The 17086-nt window shown below is 44.0% G+C and overlaps 1 protein-coding gene across 1 annotated transcript in view; it reads right to left on the reverse strand.

Annotated features, from left to right (window-relative positions):
• The window catches only part of ARHGAP20 (Rho GTPase activating protein 20), a gene marked incomplete at both ends in the record, with an annotated part of 67142 nt that extends 50278 nt beyond the window's left edge, over positions 1–16864 (reverse strand). Inside the window, 2 exons of the mRNA XM_079549378.1 lie at positions 6994–7082; positions 16766–16864. Coding sequence (XP_079405504.1) covers positions 6994–7082; positions 16766–16864 — 188 coding nt within the window. The remainder of the gene's footprint in view (positions 1–6993; positions 7083–16765) is intronic.
• Positions 16865–17086: the final 222 nt, after the last annotated feature.

Consider the following 17086-nt stretch of genomic DNA (forward strand, 5'->3'; position numbering starts at 1 on the left):
TTGCCACTAAACCATGTCCCTTATTACAGCATCCAAATGTTTCTTGGACATCCCCAGGGACGGTGACTTCACCACATCACTGGGCATCCTGTTCCAATGCCTCACTACTCTTCCTGAGAAGAAATTTCTCCTGATGTCCAGCCTGAACCTCCCCTAGCGCAACTTGAGGGTATTCCCTCTAGCCCTATTGGTAGTTACAGGGGAGGAGAGGCTGACCTGCACATCCCCAAATCCTCCTTTCAGGCAGCTGCAGGGGGCAGTAAGGTCTCCCCTGAGCTTCTTCTTCTTCAGACTGAACAATCCCAGTTCCCTCAGCTGCTCCCCATAAGCCTTGTGTTCCAGACCCTTCACAGCTCTGCTGCCTTTCTCTGGACACTCCAGGGCTTTCTCGTAGTGAGGGGCCCAAGACTGAACACAGTACTCAAGGTGCGGCCTCACCAGAGCTGAGTGCAGAGGGACGAGCCCCTCCCTGCTCCTGCTGGCTGCACTATTGCTGATGCAAGCCAGGATGCTGGTGGCCATCTTGGCCAGCCAGGCACATTGTTGGCTCGCATTCAATAACATTATCATCATTATTTTAATTAAGTGTGATTAATTTAAAAAGGAAGAACAATTTGAAGAAAAATAGCTTTGTCTTTCCTAAACTTTTCACTATCTGTATACAAAGTCATGTTTCCTTGCCTTGCATGTGGAAACAAGGCATACTGAGGGGAGAACTCCAGAGAAGTTCTCGTTCAGAGACTCACTCTCATTCAGGTAAAGATAGAATGCTAACATATCAGAACTTCTCATGAAATAGAAAATTTAAAAAAAAAAAAAAAAAATCATAGTCCAGAATGTTGAGATTTAATTAAATCTCAAAATTAAATACAGAAGTAAAGGGCTCTTCATTTGCATTGTTGGATGAGTCTTTGGGAATATGACTTTTGCTCCATCTTGACACTGGAAATTTAATCTCTAATGAAACTTGCTTGCAGTTCTCACAAAAAACCGAAGCTGTGAAATTTCAGAAGAGGCCTTCAGCCCAGCAGGCACTGTGCTGTCCTCGCTCCTCCCACCAGGAGTTGGTTGGGGGCTGTATGGAAGCAAGTGCCACAGGAGCTGAAGAGATGGCAGCTGCCTGGGGCCTCTTCCTGCCATAGTCACTGCAAGCAGAGAGGTGCATCCAACCCAGTGCATCCTGCAAAGATCACTTTGCAGAGGAAAAATTAATTGCTACCATGGAAACGAGCGAAGAATGAGCAGAACGATTTCAAGCAAAATACCTGCTTAACAAGTTAGTTACTCACAGTGAACTTATTCCATTCCTATTCACAATCGCATTTTTTTGAAACGCCAAGCACTCATCTTCCCTGTGAAAAGGAGACAGTTAAGGCCTCCTGGCAATTCACATTTATTAGAAGCCTCTATTTTTGTCTTCAACCAGTCACATAGCTTGGATCATCCACATATCTTCTGACTAAAACCCTGAAAACACAATGTACAAGACTTCGGGAACACTTTGTATTTGACTTGAGCCAAGTGGAACGCATTCCTAGATTACACATATGATCTTCGTTATCTGGGATATTTAGCATTTGGCATTGGCCCCTGGAAGATAACACACCACAGTCATCTACTGTGCATCAGAATAAGAAAGAACAGCTTCACCATGAGCAGCACAGCTCTGCTTCTATGTACAGGACAGGAGAACACCCTTAGAGATTTCAGAAATACCCAGTCTATACCTTTAAATTCTTTGATTGTTCAATCCAAATAATAAAACTAGGGAGGGCTGACTTTTTAGTATTTCCTTTTCAGGTTCTGTAAAGGTTTGCTTGTAAAGCCATTAAAAACGATGCCTGATTTTATTTTAAAACCAGTCCTGCTTCTCGCTTATACCAAAATAATATCATAAAGATTCTTAACTCTGTAATAAAGAATAGTTTAATTACTGATATTTTAATGTCTTTAGCATGCAGAGGCACATACCTATAAATGGCCATGAAGACTAAGCAATGTAAAATCATATTATTAAAGCATGTAAATAATTATATTGTTAAGCATGTAAAAATATGATTTTCAAAGATCTGGTGGGAGCGTGCACGAGGAAAAGGAAAGCTGCCAGCAAAAGCAAGACAGAATTTGGCTGTCCTGTCAAGTATTCTCCATACGAACAGAAGTCCGCCAAAACAGAGCAGAAACTTGGTAGCTTGGGCTTTGTCACTTGTGAAAATTGAAGGACAGCAGAACAAAGGCTGAAAATTTTGTTTGAAACAAGTCTTTATTATTAATGTCAATGATTTTGAGAAGACATGCCCTGATGCTTAAATCAAGGTCTCAGACATTTCTGTTCTGTTTCAAGCCCATAATTTGTGCTGCACTGAAGTATACCATTAAGTAGTGTAGTTTTCATTAAAGGACATAACGAAAAAAAAAAAAAGGGGAAATTACAACTGTGCAACAGGTCCAGGTCCAAATATAACCAGCCCAAGCCCTTCGCTGATTTCATACATATTAATGTAGTTAACAATCAAACTTTCCGCATCTGAATATCAGCCAAGAAAAATATCAACATCTTACTCTTTCAGTGTATTCTAGAACAACTCTGCTCAAAGTGCTTCCAAAGAGGACATGTGATAATGCAAAACAGTCCTTGCATTCCTATTCATCACTACTTTACGAGGAAAGATAAACTATTCAGAAAAGAGGAAGAGAAGCAAAACCAGGAGGCAATGAATAGTTTGCATATTTTCATCTGTTGGAAGTAATGGTCCAAATTCCACTAGAATATCTATACTATTTACTATCTTCCCTTGTTGTCTACAGTTACAATTGAGTGGGACAGGGATTGCAGAGTGGTTGTATATCTGTACACCACTGTGCAATTCAAAGTTGTCTCAGAATTCCTCCACAGGCAAAGTATCTTGGCGTCTTATATGCCCAGTGTGGCAAGGTAAGATCAGTAAGACCTGTACCACATCCTTATCTCCACATTGGAAGGATGTGGATTTGGTGGGTGAACCAGTTGATGGATAAGAAACTGGTTGAAAGGCCGCAAGGCAGAGGGTGGTCATCAATGGCTCCATGTCCAGCTGGAGGCCGGTAACGAGCGGCATCCCCCAGGGTTCTGTCTTGGGACCGGAGCTCTTTAACATCTTTATCAATGACATCGATGACAGAATTGAGTGCACCCTCAGCAAGTTTGCTGATGACGCCAAGCTGAGTGGTGTGGTTGACACGGTGGAAGGAAGGGATGCCATTCAGAGGGACCTCGAGAGGCTGGAAAGGTGGGCCTGGGTGAACCTGATGAGGTTCAACATGGCAAAGTGCAGAGTTTTGCACTTGGGCCGGAGGAATGCCAGGCATCCGTACAGACTGGAAGGAGTGATCCTTGAGAGCAGCCCTGTCATCTTGATAGATGAAAAACGTAACATGAACCAGCAGTGTGCTCTTGCGGCTCAGAAGGCAAATGGTATCCTGGGCTCCATCAAAAGAGGGGTGGCCAGCAGGGACAGGGAGGTGATTGTCTCCCTCTACTCTGCTCTTGTGAGGCCCCATCTGGAGGACTGTGTCCAGGTCTGGGGCCCCCAGTACAAGAAAGACAGGGAGCTGTTGGAGAGGGTCCAGACAAGAGCCACGAAGATGATCAAGGGGCTGGAGCACCTCCCCTATGAAGACAGGCTGAGGAAGCTGGGCTTGTTCAGCCTGAAGAAAAGAAGGCTGTGATGTGACTTCATTGCAGCCTTTCAGTACCTAAAGGGAGCCTACAAAGAGGAGGGGAATCAACTCTTTGAAAGGGTAGATAACAGCAGGACAAGGGGAAATGGTTTTAAGTTGAGCGAGGGAAGATTGAGGTTGGACGTCAGGGGGAAATTCTTTCCAGAGAGAGTGGTGAGGTGCTGGAACAGGCTGCCCAGAGAGGTTGTGGATGCCCTATCCTTGGAGATGTTCAAGGCCAGGTTGGATGGGGCCCTGGGCAGCCTGGTCTAGTATGGGGAGGTTGCATTGGCAGGGGGGTTGGAGATTCATGATCTTTGAGGTGCCTTCCAACCCTGACCAGTCTGTGATTTTGTGATTCTGTAAGGAAGAAAACCAAATGATATAGCTGAGGAAAAAGAAGACAAGTTTTTGAACCCACAAGACTGTCCAATTTCTTTGTCTTTCAAGACTGAAGAAGAGCACAGCAGCACAAAACAGTGTCTGATTTTTCCAGCTTGATCTCATCTCACCTACATCCTCCTGCTGTAAGAGCTACAGCAACACAACCATTTAAAAAACTCAATTCACTTAATGCTAAAACAGCCATCTCCAGATGTCACAATGGTTTCTTTGAACAGTAATAAACTCTAAACTGCCCAAAGGTAGGTCTGTCCAAAATGGCTGCCACCACATTTTATGAAAATACCCTCTATATAATCCAAGGGCACTTGACATATAAAGCAGTGTAAAAATACCAGCTGACTTGTGCTTGTAAGTATTTCCTGCCCTTTTAAACTTTGCACTTGTTCGTTAATTTCAACAAATGTTGAGGTAGGCCAGCTGCTGAGGTGAGAGGATTCATATAAATCTCTCACAGATGTATGCTAACTTCAGATAGGAGTTTTATCATCTACAAGTCATTAATCAACCTTTAACAAGTAAGTGTAATGGAGTCCCACTATTAAGGTTCACTGCCAAAGGAGAATAATGGATTTTGTAGTCTGGCTGTGTCTACAAAAAGGGGAACTAAGAACTAAGACAGCTCTGAGAAAAAACATTTGGAGGAGATTAGAAAGCACGGGAAGTCATTTTGTTGCTCTCTAACTCGCCTTAAGAGAAAGCACTTCACAGGAGTTAAGCATTTACACAACAAACCAAGTGGAAAGTTCAAATTCATCCATCAGTTTAGTGATGAAGAGGAATGTATTTTGCACAGCCAAACAAGGAAGTCAGGCATAGGTGAGAATTATTGCTCCTGAGAACAATAATAAACACTACATCATCAAGAGTGTTACTCTCTCACTGATAGACTTTGAAGCTACAAAATCACCTGCTCTGGCCTCCAGGGTCTTCAGACTTCATCAGACACTTCTTGCTAAGGCCACAGACTCCAGCTGGAAACAAGAGGAGCAGCTAAATTGCTGCATGCCCCAGGCAGAGGACAGACAGGGCTGAGGCAGCACCTAACATCTCTGGAAGCGGCAGGATCAGTCAGGCAAGGTGTTGCTCTTCCAGTAGAACAAGGCATCATTTCCCGTTCTTCAAACCTCTCCACCATAAAGTTGGTGGAGAAACTGGCCTTACAAAAAAAAAAAAAAAAAAAAAAAAAAATCCTCCTGCACACTAAATATGGATCTGGAAAGAATTCTGCCCTGAACTATGGAAGCAAGACATACTTACATTTTAGAAACAGTGAAAATATTCTTAGGTGAAAATTACATGGTATTATCCCATTCAGTGGCTTCTTCAGCCTTGGCCAATTTCTGGTACTTATAGTACAGACAATAAAGCAAGAACAAGAAAAAGCAGAATTGAAGAAAAATGCCCAAGTCTGAACCGACAGGCAAATGACAGAAGCTCTGAAATATGAACTTTGAATATAATACATTTTTTTAGTATTGAGGACCAAGTCTTGGGACAGTTTCAAGGGAAGACAATTGCCCCATCCCTGGAGGTGCTCAGGACCAGGTTGGATGGAGCTTTGCGCAACTTGGTCTACTGGAAACTATCCCTGTCTATGAAACTAATTAATCCTTAAGGCCCCTTCCAGGCCAAACCATTCCATGATTAATGACTCTAGGCTTATGGGGACACAGGTGTATAAATGTAGGAAAATCCAACATCCAAAGGCTGAGGGATTCCATCTCTTGCCCCCTGTACCCTCCAGGTATTGCTGCTCTCCTCACAGCAATAGTCCATCTCTAATTTCAGTTTCAGTTATGAATGTGTGATCCATGCCCAAGAGGTGGTACCACAACTGTGAGTACAACTACAAATCCAATGAAGTAGTAGTAAATGGAAAATAAATACGGTAGTACAGACAACAAAAACGTTTCAGTAATCCCACGAAGGGTTTACAGAATACCAGTTCCACTTATTTTAAAGACCTGGAAACAAAGTAAAAAAGAGGCCACAGAATAAATTTTACAGCCAGAACCAGAACACGCTGCTGGCTCTCAGCCCTAAACTCAGGCCAGTAGACTACACAAAAAGGTGCAAACGCCTTTAGAAATTCAGTGCTCAGTTTACTCTTTCATGTCACAGCCAGTAAAAAGACATGCAAGTAGTTTCTACTCATTTTCCTTTCCTATTTTGCAACTCTGATGTTTCCACAAAATACTTCCACAAGTTTCTGAAATTCTGTGAGGTGACAAATATGAAACCAAGTATTAGTTAGATCAAACACAGAAGACTTTCCAAAGCTCACATACTGATTATTTAACACAACACAGTGTAGGAAAAAAATATTCCTTACAAAGCCATACTTCATTTTCCATCAATAATGTTCCTCAGTAAAGAGCTCTACACAGCTGGAAGCATTAACAACCTACCAGATGGTTCACTTCTTGATAAACACTTATGTTTTGTAAGTTTAAAGTCTAATGAACTGTAGTGCAGGAAGATAAAAGTTATGTATGCAGAACGGTTCAAACGGCAGGTCAGGAGAGAGAGCTGGACAGTGGAACAGCTCCATAGAAGCTCCCATCTTTATGGCAGCTTTACATTGGGGTGGGAAGGAGGAGACATGGCTGATCCATGGCTGGCAGATGACACAGACATGAAGTGCTGAACACATCACATTTGCACACACTCGCTCTCTCTCACAAGCTGCTATGGGAAAAGGATAATAAAAGGCAGGGACTAGATCCTGACTCACAGCATTCTCCTAAACCAGCATGAGCTTCCAGACCTCTTGAGAGAGTGCATCATAGCAGTCCATCACAGCTCAAAGTAAATTGTGCAGTCCCACAATTACCATGCCTGAGTTATACCTGGTACAGCATGTACAGCCAGCAAAACTCACTGACTCACCTTGAGACAGATCTAGATCTGTTAAGTGCTTTGACGAAGATCAAGGATGGTGCAGACTGGCGTCTTTGGGCCAAACTCTTCATTTTTTGCTTGAAAAGAGAAACAAAAAGAAATTGTAGGTGAGACTTGGAACCACTACTGCATGCATACAGACTTGTAGTAGCCAGACTCTGATTTCAGATCACAGGAGAAAAGGTGAGTTATCACCATCAGAAACCCTGGGAATGGAAAATGGTTGCAAAATGTCATACTGAGAAAAATAGGAGCATGGCCTGAAAGCCAGTGATACAGAAAAGCTGACAATTAGCGCCCATACAGAGATACCCAAAGTATTGCATACACAAAATAAACATCTAGAGCTTTTCCTCAATCACTTTTTGACCGTTAAGAATCTATTGTACTTCAAGAGTATCAAGTATCAAGTAATTTCAAATACTCAATACATTTCTGTATGAGTCCGGCAATTTATTATAAATTAATGTTTGGATTTTACCCACCTAAGTTTACACACAATATTGGGCTACATTTTTTTTCCCAAAATCATTAGGACCCCAAAGAGGTTTGAGCAAGTTCCTTTCCTATTAATCTAACTGGAACATTGCTTCTCTCTCTCAGTAGTCATTAAAGACATTTTTTTCATTCCTGATCACGCCTGGGAGGGCAAGGCAGTTCTCAGAAGGCATGGGAAAACCAGAAGGGAATGGGCAAAAGGAAACACGGGGAAAGCAGCAGGAAAAAAAAAACCAACAACAAAGCATAGGTAAGAGATGGAAATGTCAGTAGCTATCAAAGGAGCATGGATTCCCACTGAGTGAAGTTGAATACCACAATAAAAATACTGAGCAAATAGACAAAGCTGCTTTCCCTAGAGGCAGAAATTTTCAAAAGCATGCGCTGGAGACAGAAACACACATTTTGCTGCATAGAAATGTATTCATCACCGCACTGCCTCCCTCCTGCAGCCAGAAATAGGACTAAGGTGTGCTGGCCTGAGCACTGGAGCTGCTGTAGGAAATGGTGGTGCAGCCTAGCCTGCTGCTGCAAAGGTGTGTGACTTCTGCCCTCACAGGCCCTCCATCAAAGCACAGTTGTTGCCTTATTTTGCTCAAATACTTTTCATAACAGACTGGTGAACAAGCAGAGGGGGCTGAGCTCCTCCTGAGACCTAGACAGAACACGTCCTGTGGTGGTCCTTCACATCATCAGCCTGCACACAATCAGAGGAACCTCTGGCGGTCACTGCTCACGGATAATTGCACAGCAAGATTTTCTTCCCTTACCCTAAATATAATCACTGAGTTCCAGGAACAGACATGTTCGGGAACAACTGATTCTTCTGCCAATTTATGCTCAGGATGTGGCACACATTTTTTTGGGCATGTGCATGGTTTGCTCTGCTCTGAGAGAAGACCCTCTACAGAACTATGTGTTTTACCTTTGAAAAGTGTATTTCTTTCACTCACTGTAGCGCATTTGTTATTGTCATTATTTGGTTCCCTATTTATGTATGTACATTCATTTTGTTAGATATGTAGTTGCAGCTATTACACAATAATTGTTATAAATTCAACCGTGTAATTTCAGTTCACCTCTAAAAATGATCTCACTTTGCTGTTTCTTTCTTTAAGACATAACCTTCTCAAGACAGATCAATTAGGTCTGGGACTATTTAGATGTCTTCTGTCCAACTGCAAATTAACTGAATAATAGCGTAATAGATTACTAACATAAGAGATAATACATTTTTCTAGTGAATGAAACCAGTAGATCTCACTACTGGCAAATACGAGAAGTTGTTAACATTTGAAAAAGCATATTTACAAATGAGAAGGCATAAAGAGATCTGTGTCTAACAGAAAGCAAGACACTGATTTTACTCAACCATCAGTTTTTGTAGGAGTTTGTATAAAGCATCAACTCCCAATTACAAATTTACTGAAAGTCTCCTTTCGGGTAGGTGACTTACAGGGGGTGGTTTAAACTGGAGCATCTCAGCTCCTGTGAACACAGTGGAAGTTTGGTGATGTTTCCAGAGAGATCTTAAATCCTTTGATTACTGCAGTCTGAAGAGAAAGCCACTGAAAAAATGCAGTATTTTGAAGTCACTGGGAACATTTAGGTTGGAAAAGATCCCTAAGATCATCAACTCCAACCCTCACCTAACACTACAGGTTCACCACTAAACCACATCTCCATGTGTGCCATGTCCACACATCTCCAAAATGCCTCCAGGGACGGCGATTCCACCACTTCCCAGTGCCCAGTCACCCTTTCTGTGAAGAAATCCTTCCTGACAACCAATCTAACCCTTCTCAGTACAACTTGAGGCCATATCCTCACATCCTAGGCTGTTTCCTCATGTATGAAGGCTCTCTCCTTGCTTCGCAAATGTCTCTAAATTATGGCCACTCTTTTCACACTTGGGCTAGCAGTGCAGCATAGTGCCCTGATTTAAATATCTGAGGACTAAGGACTACAGCATGTTTGATTCGAGCCCAGGTGACTCAGGAGAGGATTCCAGGAGGCCTCAGGTCCGGCCTTGCTGTCCAAGCAGGGCACCACAGCCCAGGGCTGTGTCATTTCCAAGGAGGAGATCCCACAGCTTCTCCGAGCAGCCTCTGAATACAGATAGAGCTTACAGAAATAGAGCTTTATGATATGAAAAAGATCACTGATGAAATTCGGAAAAGGAAAGTTTTCAGAGCAAAAATGAAGAGAGTCAGGTCAGCCACATGCAAATAAAAATGTTACATTAACGATAGACAAAAAGGGTCATTTTGTTTTTATTTTGCCATGTACAAGAGAAAATAAGAAACCATCGCAATGACTTATTTTGAGGAGGAATAGAACAAATTCATTTTTGGCTGGGATGGACCCACATGTCTGCTCTCCTATCTCCCTGCTTTCCCATGTGCAAGGATGTCACCGTGGCAGTGCAGAGAGGAGCGGACACATCCTGGACAGCTGCAGTGAAAGCAGATGTTTGGGAGCAAAAGGAGATGCAACGACCAAGAATCCAAGCATGGGACACAGAGAAGCATTTCACAATGTGTCCCAAAACACAACCTCCCATTTTTTCATGTAAATATTAGAAAGGTCAACACAGGGAGAAATCCTCATGCTTGTTGGCTGAGTCACACCCATGTGAAATGTATCATAAAATCGGTATCCATAATTAATGTTTACAGTGTGCCAGATGCAAAGATTACCATCTTGTATCAGTCAGGACAAACTAGAGTTATCTTTGCCTTCCTTGCTTTCAAAAGCCTCAGTCCCCTACCTCCTCCCCTCCAGTTCAGGTTTAACTTCATACTTTCTGCATTTCTGGTGGTGGCTGCCTTGATTTCTTTCTTAACAGAAGCAAAAAGGGTTGCTTCTGTAGTTGGATTGGAGATCCAGCAGCACTTCAGTGTTTGGCTAGTTGTTCATCTGGTATAAACAGATGTAGGGCTATAGATTTCAAAAGAATGAACTTCCACCAGATAATGATCAGACCTGCACTCTGAACCATTATTTTGTAAACTGAGGTGGTAGGTGGTTTGTGAGCAGATCAGCCCACCATACTGAGGATAGTAACCCTGCAAAACAGTACTAAAAATACGCTGTGGCTCTTCTTGAATCAGAGTCCTAACTAAGAGCAGAGTTAGAGTAAAATCTTGACAAGTAGCACACAAGTCTGTGACCGCACAAATAATCTGCTTCTGACTGCCCTCATTCAGCTAATTTGGCTAGTGGTTGAAGTGGGTATTGATACCATATAGAATTTATGTAAATTATTATATCTAAGTTAAGAAATTCATCTCTATTCCTAAAAAAAAAAAAAAAAAAAAAGAAAGCGGCAACATCTGCATGAGATCTTTAAAAAACCATCAAGCTGAAGATAAAGCACTCTCTTGTGATTTGTGTATATCACTTAACCATATCAAGCTTGGAAAGAGAATGGCAGAACATAAATTAAATAAAGAATGCCTGAAAAAAAATGCCTTTGTAGTCAACTGAGAGAAAAGGACATGTTTAGTGCACAGTTCTTCTGTCCTGTTTTAGTTGTGCAAAAATGAAATGAGTCTTGACCTAGAAGTGGAAACTGACTTCTTCCACTGAATGCACAAGAAAACTAAAGAGACCAGGAAGGTTGAATTAATCAGCTCAATTCTCTCCTTGCTATCTGAGCAAAGGACAGGGAACAGAATTTTTAAGCTTAATAAGATACAGAACAATTGCCTTCATAGTGAATGCTTTGAGCTTAGGATGAGAAAATTATATTACCTGATGTCTATGTAAAAGATTCATATAAGAAATAGTTGAAAAATGCACTCAGTTCCTAGCTGGCAGGTGAACCCAGCAGAAATGCCTCTTCAGCAATGTGCAGACACTTGCTAAAACCCTCCCCAGAGATGAAAGGATTTCAGGCTCCTGACTTACAAGCTTGTTCCAGAAGTGGGTCAAGGCTGGGATGTGTGCCCAGGTCAGTTAACTGGGTGACATGGGCAGCTCTCAGACGGACTGGTACCTTGAGCTGAGGATTGCTCTCAAGTGGCTAAGATCTCCCTCTCACTATTTTTCTAGTGAAAGGAAATCTGATTTTAACAAAGCCTGCTATATGAAACTATCTAAGTTAATAACCATGAGGGATTTCACCCATGCAAACTCTGTTCTTGTTGTCTGAGTAACAAAACATATCTGTGACACACATTTCTGGTTTAGCTAGACATGAAGCAAAGCACAAACAGAAATCTTTACAGAGATCTGTACAACAAAATTCAGCTAACTGCTTGACAAAAAATGAAACATCAAAACAACACTCATCACCCAGCTGTTAATTTTCAAAGACAATTGGGCGATACTATTTCCCCTGTATCACCAGGCTTCCTACAAGAAACAATAAATCCTATATTCCTCTATGCCATAATCCTGCACTTGTTAGACTTACAGTGCACGGCTGCCCAAAAAATACCAGAAATAACAAGAATCTCTTATTCTTGGGTAGGGCAAGAAATGGCCCTACAGTGACCTGTAACATTCCTGAGCCCTTATAAAGAGGGTGAGAAGATGGCTGCATGAGTACGGCTGGCTCGAAAGGCAGATTGTGTGCCTGTGAGCCTGAGAGACAGCCAGGTCCCATTTTCCATAACGGCAGAGCAGGTGACAAAACTATGTGCTTGTGTTTATGCTGGCAGAATACTTGTACTTACATGGACTTTCCTAAAAGAAAGCTATTTCTGGAGGGATAACTGTGGATAAAATGATTGCAAGGGCAAAAGAGGAAAGACCTACCAACAGAAGGGAAGAAAAAGCTGGTAATGGTGGACCAGCAGCTGCAGATGGAGACCAGAGTTAAAGTGGAAATAAAAACTGATGAAAGAAACTGTGTGCAAAAGATGTCCTACCAACCATCTCCCACAAGATACTAATCTTTGGAAGCATGGATATATAGATGTGTTGGCAAGATCTCATCCATTTACATCCAAAGCTGCACATGTGGAAGATTATTAAGAACGTGGAGGAGGTCATTGTTGAATATTTAGCCCACAGGTCCTGCTGTCTGCTGTACTGCATCCACAGTGCCTGCAGCAGCACCTTCAGATGTGGTGCTGTGGTGTGTTGCCCAAGCTTTCCTACCAAGCCTCACACAACGGATTGTTAGCACACAGACATGGTTCTGCCACAGTTTCAGTACACCAGGCTTTTCTTTGGAGCAGCTGACTGATGACAGAGCAAGTATCTATAATCACAGAATCATTAAGGTTGGAAAAGACCACTAAGATCACCAGTCAACCCATCCCCACCATGTCCAGTAACCATGTCCCTCAGTGCCACATCCACGCACTTCTTGAACATCTCCAGGGATGGTGACTCCATCACCTCCCTGGGCAGCCTGTGCCAATGCCTCATCAAATAGACAATGTAAACAGACAATGATTTGCTATGTCATAGGTCCCATATGACATGTTGAGTCCTTCTCCTTCCTACCGCCATCATGCAGAACTTAAAAAAACACAAGACTGGGAAACTGAAGAGCAAGATCACATTGGTTTATATACAGTTTTCAACTTCTCACATGAACAGGCAAAAGAGGGATAGCTAACTCTCATTCTGAATTAAATCATAAGCCTAATAAGAGGCACATCACTGTAAGTCATCACCAGTCAGCAGTGCCTACCAAGGTGGTTCCATCTGAAGGACAAATGTGGATGACTTCATTAACATGGGCTTTTTCCAGTTCTCATCAGAGATGCTATAGGGTATGTCTCCATGATGACAGGAATTGTCCGACATCCAACACTTACTTCACAGAAGTGTTCCTGAAAAGCTGAGATTTCTGGCGGTGGGATTCTGACCGCAGCCCCCCATATCATCAGCCATGATCACAGTAGAGGACAAAGTCTCACAGGAAGGAGAAATCTCAGCCTTAAGGAGCTTTATGCCAAAAACCATATATACACAAGGGCATGAGACCAAGGTACCATCAAGTACAATGACAAACACATTCTTGATTCATATTAGCAGAGTAAGACAGAGGACAGGGTGAAGGTTGTGTGTGACTGCCTTTACTCTTCCAATTCAATTTGCTTGAATTTTATCCATTTAGTACACAGTTGGGAACACAGCTCTTCTTTTCCTGACAGTAAGCTGTTTCTGTATGTGTGATCAGAATTACAAAGAAACATTGTAATGGTGATAGAATACTGTGCTTTAAGCTTCCACAAATACTATTCTACAAAATGGTTAAGTTTTTTGTACACATTGTATGAATAAACATAACAAATTGCTGAGCCTCACAAAAATTATAAGCAGTCACTTGAAATTTTCAAGGAGGCAGCAAAAAATCTTAAGAGTGATTGCTTATGTTACCAAAGATTGTCTTGTGTAAAATATTCTGGTTGGAATCTAACCCTTCGAAGAAGAGAGAAGTGAAACACCAGAAACTTATAAATATAATTAAATGACCACAGCTGTTACTGCTGACACAGATATACTGGCACAGAAGACATGCTGAATCGTTTGTTTTGATAAATTTGTACAAATAAACTCCATCAGTAAAATCACTTTTACTCATCTTACTTCAGCCCATTTCAGAGTTGCATCAATTTACTGGTATTGGTTACTAAACGGTCAGTACAAAAACTTCTCTGCAGGTCGATCAACCACTGTCCAGTGACTCCAGGTAAGTCCAGTAAAGGAGGGAACCTGACCTAGAATTTTCCAAAAGGATCAATTAAAACACTGCACTTCAGTGTCACCTTCCAGAAGGGCATCTTGAATGTCTTACATGCATTTAATAAGGAGAAGCTCCCATTATTTGTGAGGTATGCTAGCATTTCAGATTGCTTTACATATAAAGAAAAGGAGAGGAAGTGTTTGCAAGACAGCAATGTAAGCGGTCCCACAAAGCACACGGAGTGAATCCTAGACAACTTCTATCTCCTGGTCCTATGATGTGATTCATCACCTTTGTTGCAACAGCCAAGCGAAAGATAAAATAGGAATTCAAATAATCACAGAACAACACAGGAAATCTCAGCAAAATACATTTGACTTGGGAAAGGTATAATTGAAATAATAAAATAAAAATGTTCACTGGTGGCTCATCACTGCATCCTTGGGGGCATTTTTGTCACAGAAGTGTTCCCGGATTGCTGAGATTTCTGGCACTATGTGGTGTGATTCTGACTGCTGTCCCCCATGTTGTCGGCCAGGATCTCCGTCAAGAGCACAGAGACTCACAAGCAATGTGAATGTATTTGCAACAATATCTTTAAACTTGCTATGTTGTGTCACCACCAGTATCAAAGCTGATCTCTTGTCAGCACGCTCTGCCACACAACTACATATAAATGCTACAAGCAGTGCAGTATGTCCTGTAATAACGAAGCCTTCTCTCTGTCAAAAAGTGCTGTGCCTTAGCACTCTGCGGAGCTCAAAACAGAGGTACTCAGATAGTCCATAGTACATAAGGAGCAAAAAATAATTTGAACTGCCATTGAGATCCTGCTTCGAGCAGATTTAGGACTAGCCCAGTGTTGAACAAGCATGAAGGTAGGGACATTCTTCCCCAGCCAAATGGAGAGGCAGCCTGTAAGGAAGCTCCAGGGAGCAGTGGGACTGTGGAGGAGGACAGAGGCTGGACTGATGCTTGTGGCTTCAGGAGGATTCCCTATGTACCCCCACTGTCTGTGCCTGCATGCTGATGAATTCCAAGAGAGCTGCCAAGATCTGTAAAAAGTAACATCCCTACTCCTTTGTCAGCATCGGCATAAACAAGATCTGTGTTCCTTCGATGGGAGCAGGAAAGCACAAGTGCTGCCTTCAGTTCTTGTCTTCAGAAAGCTGAATCAAAAAGAATTTGTAGGGAAGCAGTGTCCATCTTTGCATCACTTGAACATCCCTTCTCATTTCAGGTGGTGCCCGGCATCAGAGCAGCAAGGTGTCTTCAGCAAAAATCAAAGAAGCAGTAGAAGAATAATCAAAGCCACACATTTAGCTGCCTCAGGTTACACAGTAGTACTGGGGAGGGCAAGCATTCATTCCATCCATTTGTCCAGCAGAAGACACTCCTCCCCTTCATGTTTGCACTCCTTCTTCAGAAACTTATCAAATCAAGGTGTAGGCAGAAGTCAGTCTAAGCACTCCCCAAGCAGCCATTTTGCACTTTACTTGTGCTCTGAGATGTCCCTGGGGCTGCAGTCAGGTGCATGCCTTGGTGAGATGAGACACACAGAGACACATTCCAGGGACATATGCTCCAGCCCAAAGAGATGCTCTGGAGGAGGAGTGGAACTGTGGCTCCCCTCATCCACGGAGCCCCAGCCATTGGGTTGGGCACAAGCTACCACGCATCAGGTGGACAGCTTTAATAAAGGACACCATAACCTGGCTGTGTCCTAATCCTCCCAATGTGTTTGACAGCCAGTGACACCATATTCCTCTAAAGGCAGACAGAGCACAGATGTAAATGGCAGAGTGAAGCAGAATGGGTAAGGCAGGAAGCCACCCAGCCACACTTCGGTACATGTTAAGCCAAGGAGAAAAGAGTTCCCCTACTACATAGTGGGAAGAATGTGGTCATAGCAGCTCACTCATTACAGCACAGTGTAAGGCAGAAATGAGCACTTAGCTGCACCCAGAGAGTGAGCATTCTGCACTTGATCGTGTCACATGCAACTGGCACACCAAAAAGCTTTCACCGTCGGTTGTAAGCCTCTCCTCCATCAGTCACAACAGAGAAGGCAGAGCGCACCTCCTCAGGAAGTTGCCTTCCCATTTCTCTCATCCAAAGCACATGTGGGAGCCCCCAGCACCCCTTGCTGGGAGCAAACCTTCCCCTCCTTGCTTGGCAGATCCCAAACCCCCACTCCTCAGAGCCCCAAAGGCCCAGCCCACGGAGCCCTGGGCACCCCGCAGAGCACCCCCAGCTCTCTCCAGACACCTGCACGCCAAATCACCGCTGCTCCCAGGACAACCATAGCGCACAGACCCGGAGCTCCGGCATCCCGGAGCTCTCCGGGTGACCCCAGGCTGACCCTCCCAGCTCTCCTGTACCTCTACGCAACACCCTCGGGTGTCCCCGATCTCAGCCACCCGACCCGGCAAAGCTCTACCGCAGACCGCGACCGCCCGGACACGCCTGCACCGAGCTCTCCCGCGGACGCTCGCGGCCCCAGCTCTCCCGACGGCTCCCCCCGCATCGCCGCGGACCCGGGGAGCGCCCGGTGACGAGGACCGCGGCGGGGGATGACACCTTCCCTCACGATTTCCAGAGGAGCAGCCCTACCTTCTTGCCGTCGGCGGCGGCGAACACTCTACTCTCGCCGCTCACCGAGGATGAGCGGCCGGGCCCGAGGTGCTCCTGTTGCGGGGACATCACGTCCATGCGGCCCCGCGCCGCCGATCTCCCGCCGCGGCGACACCCCAACCGCCGCCGCCGCCGCCGCCCGCACCATGGACAGGGCGCGCCGCGATGGCACACGCCCCCTCCGGGACACGCCCCCTACGCGGGACACGCCCCCACAGGAGCCACGCCCCCAGCCGATTCGAGCCCTGCTCTGCGGCGCGGGGCGATAAGGAGGGGAGGGGGCGATGCGCATGCGCCGTC

This window comes from Tetrao urogallus (genome assembly GCF_951394365.1).
Source record: "Tetrao urogallus genome assembly, chromosome: 1".
NCBI lineage: Eukaryota > Metazoa > Chordata > Aves > Galliformes > Phasianidae > Tetrao > Tetrao urogallus.